Source organism: Eimeria mitis, genomic scaffold, assembly GCF_000499745.2.
Source record: "Eimeria mitis Houghton genomic scaffold, Emh_scaff258, whole genome shotgun sequence".
Taxonomy (NCBI): Eukaryota; Apicomplexa; class Conoidasida; order Eucoccidiorida; family Eimeriidae; genus Eimeria; species Eimeria mitis.
Genome location: NW_013570921.1, coordinates 12,562 through 13,048, shown reverse-complemented (window position 1 = coordinate 13,048; position 487 = coordinate 12,562). Strand labels below are relative to the sequence as shown.

General features: G+C 57.3%; 1 protein-coding gene across 1 annotated transcript in view; it reads right to left on the bottom strand.

Moving 5' to 3' along the window:
• The window catches only part of EMH_0005680 (uncharacterized protein), a gene marked incomplete at both ends in the record, with an annotated part of 12,040 nt that overhangs the window by 4,315 nt on the left and 7,238 nt on the right, over positions 1-487 (bottom strand). The window contains 2 exons of the mRNA XM_013497279.1: positions 35-85; positions 238-487. Coding sequence (XP_013352733.1) covers positions 35-85; positions 238-487 — 301 coding nt within the window. The remainder of the gene's footprint in view (positions 1-34; positions 86-237) is intronic.

The following is a 487-nucleotide window of genomic DNA, read 5'->3' as shown; positions in this document are numbered from 1 at the left end:
CCTGCTGCTGCAGCAGCAGCAGCAAACCGCGTACCTTCTGCAGCTCTGCTGCTTCACGCCGCTCAACACTAGGATACAAGCTAGCCTGCGTACACAGCCAAACACAAACCCTAAACCCTAAACCCTAAACCCCAAAACTCCACCTAAACCCTAAACCCTCAAGAACTCCTCACCTCTAAACCCTAAACCCTACACCCACAAACCCTAAACCCTAAACCCTAGACCCTAAACCCGCACCGGCAGGAATGCATCAACGAATCCGCAGGCGACATCGAGCAGCACAGGGAGGGGTATTCGCGGCCCTTCCTCCTGTTGCTGCTGCTGCTGCTGCTGCTGCTGCTGGTACTGCTGCTGCAGAGCCTGGAGTTCTGGCTGGTCCTCCAGCTCCAGTGCGTTGCAGTGCTGCTGCTGCAGCCAGTCAACCAGCTGCCTCAGCACTTGCTCCACAACATCCTGCTGCTGCTGCTGCTGCTGCTGCTGCTGTTGC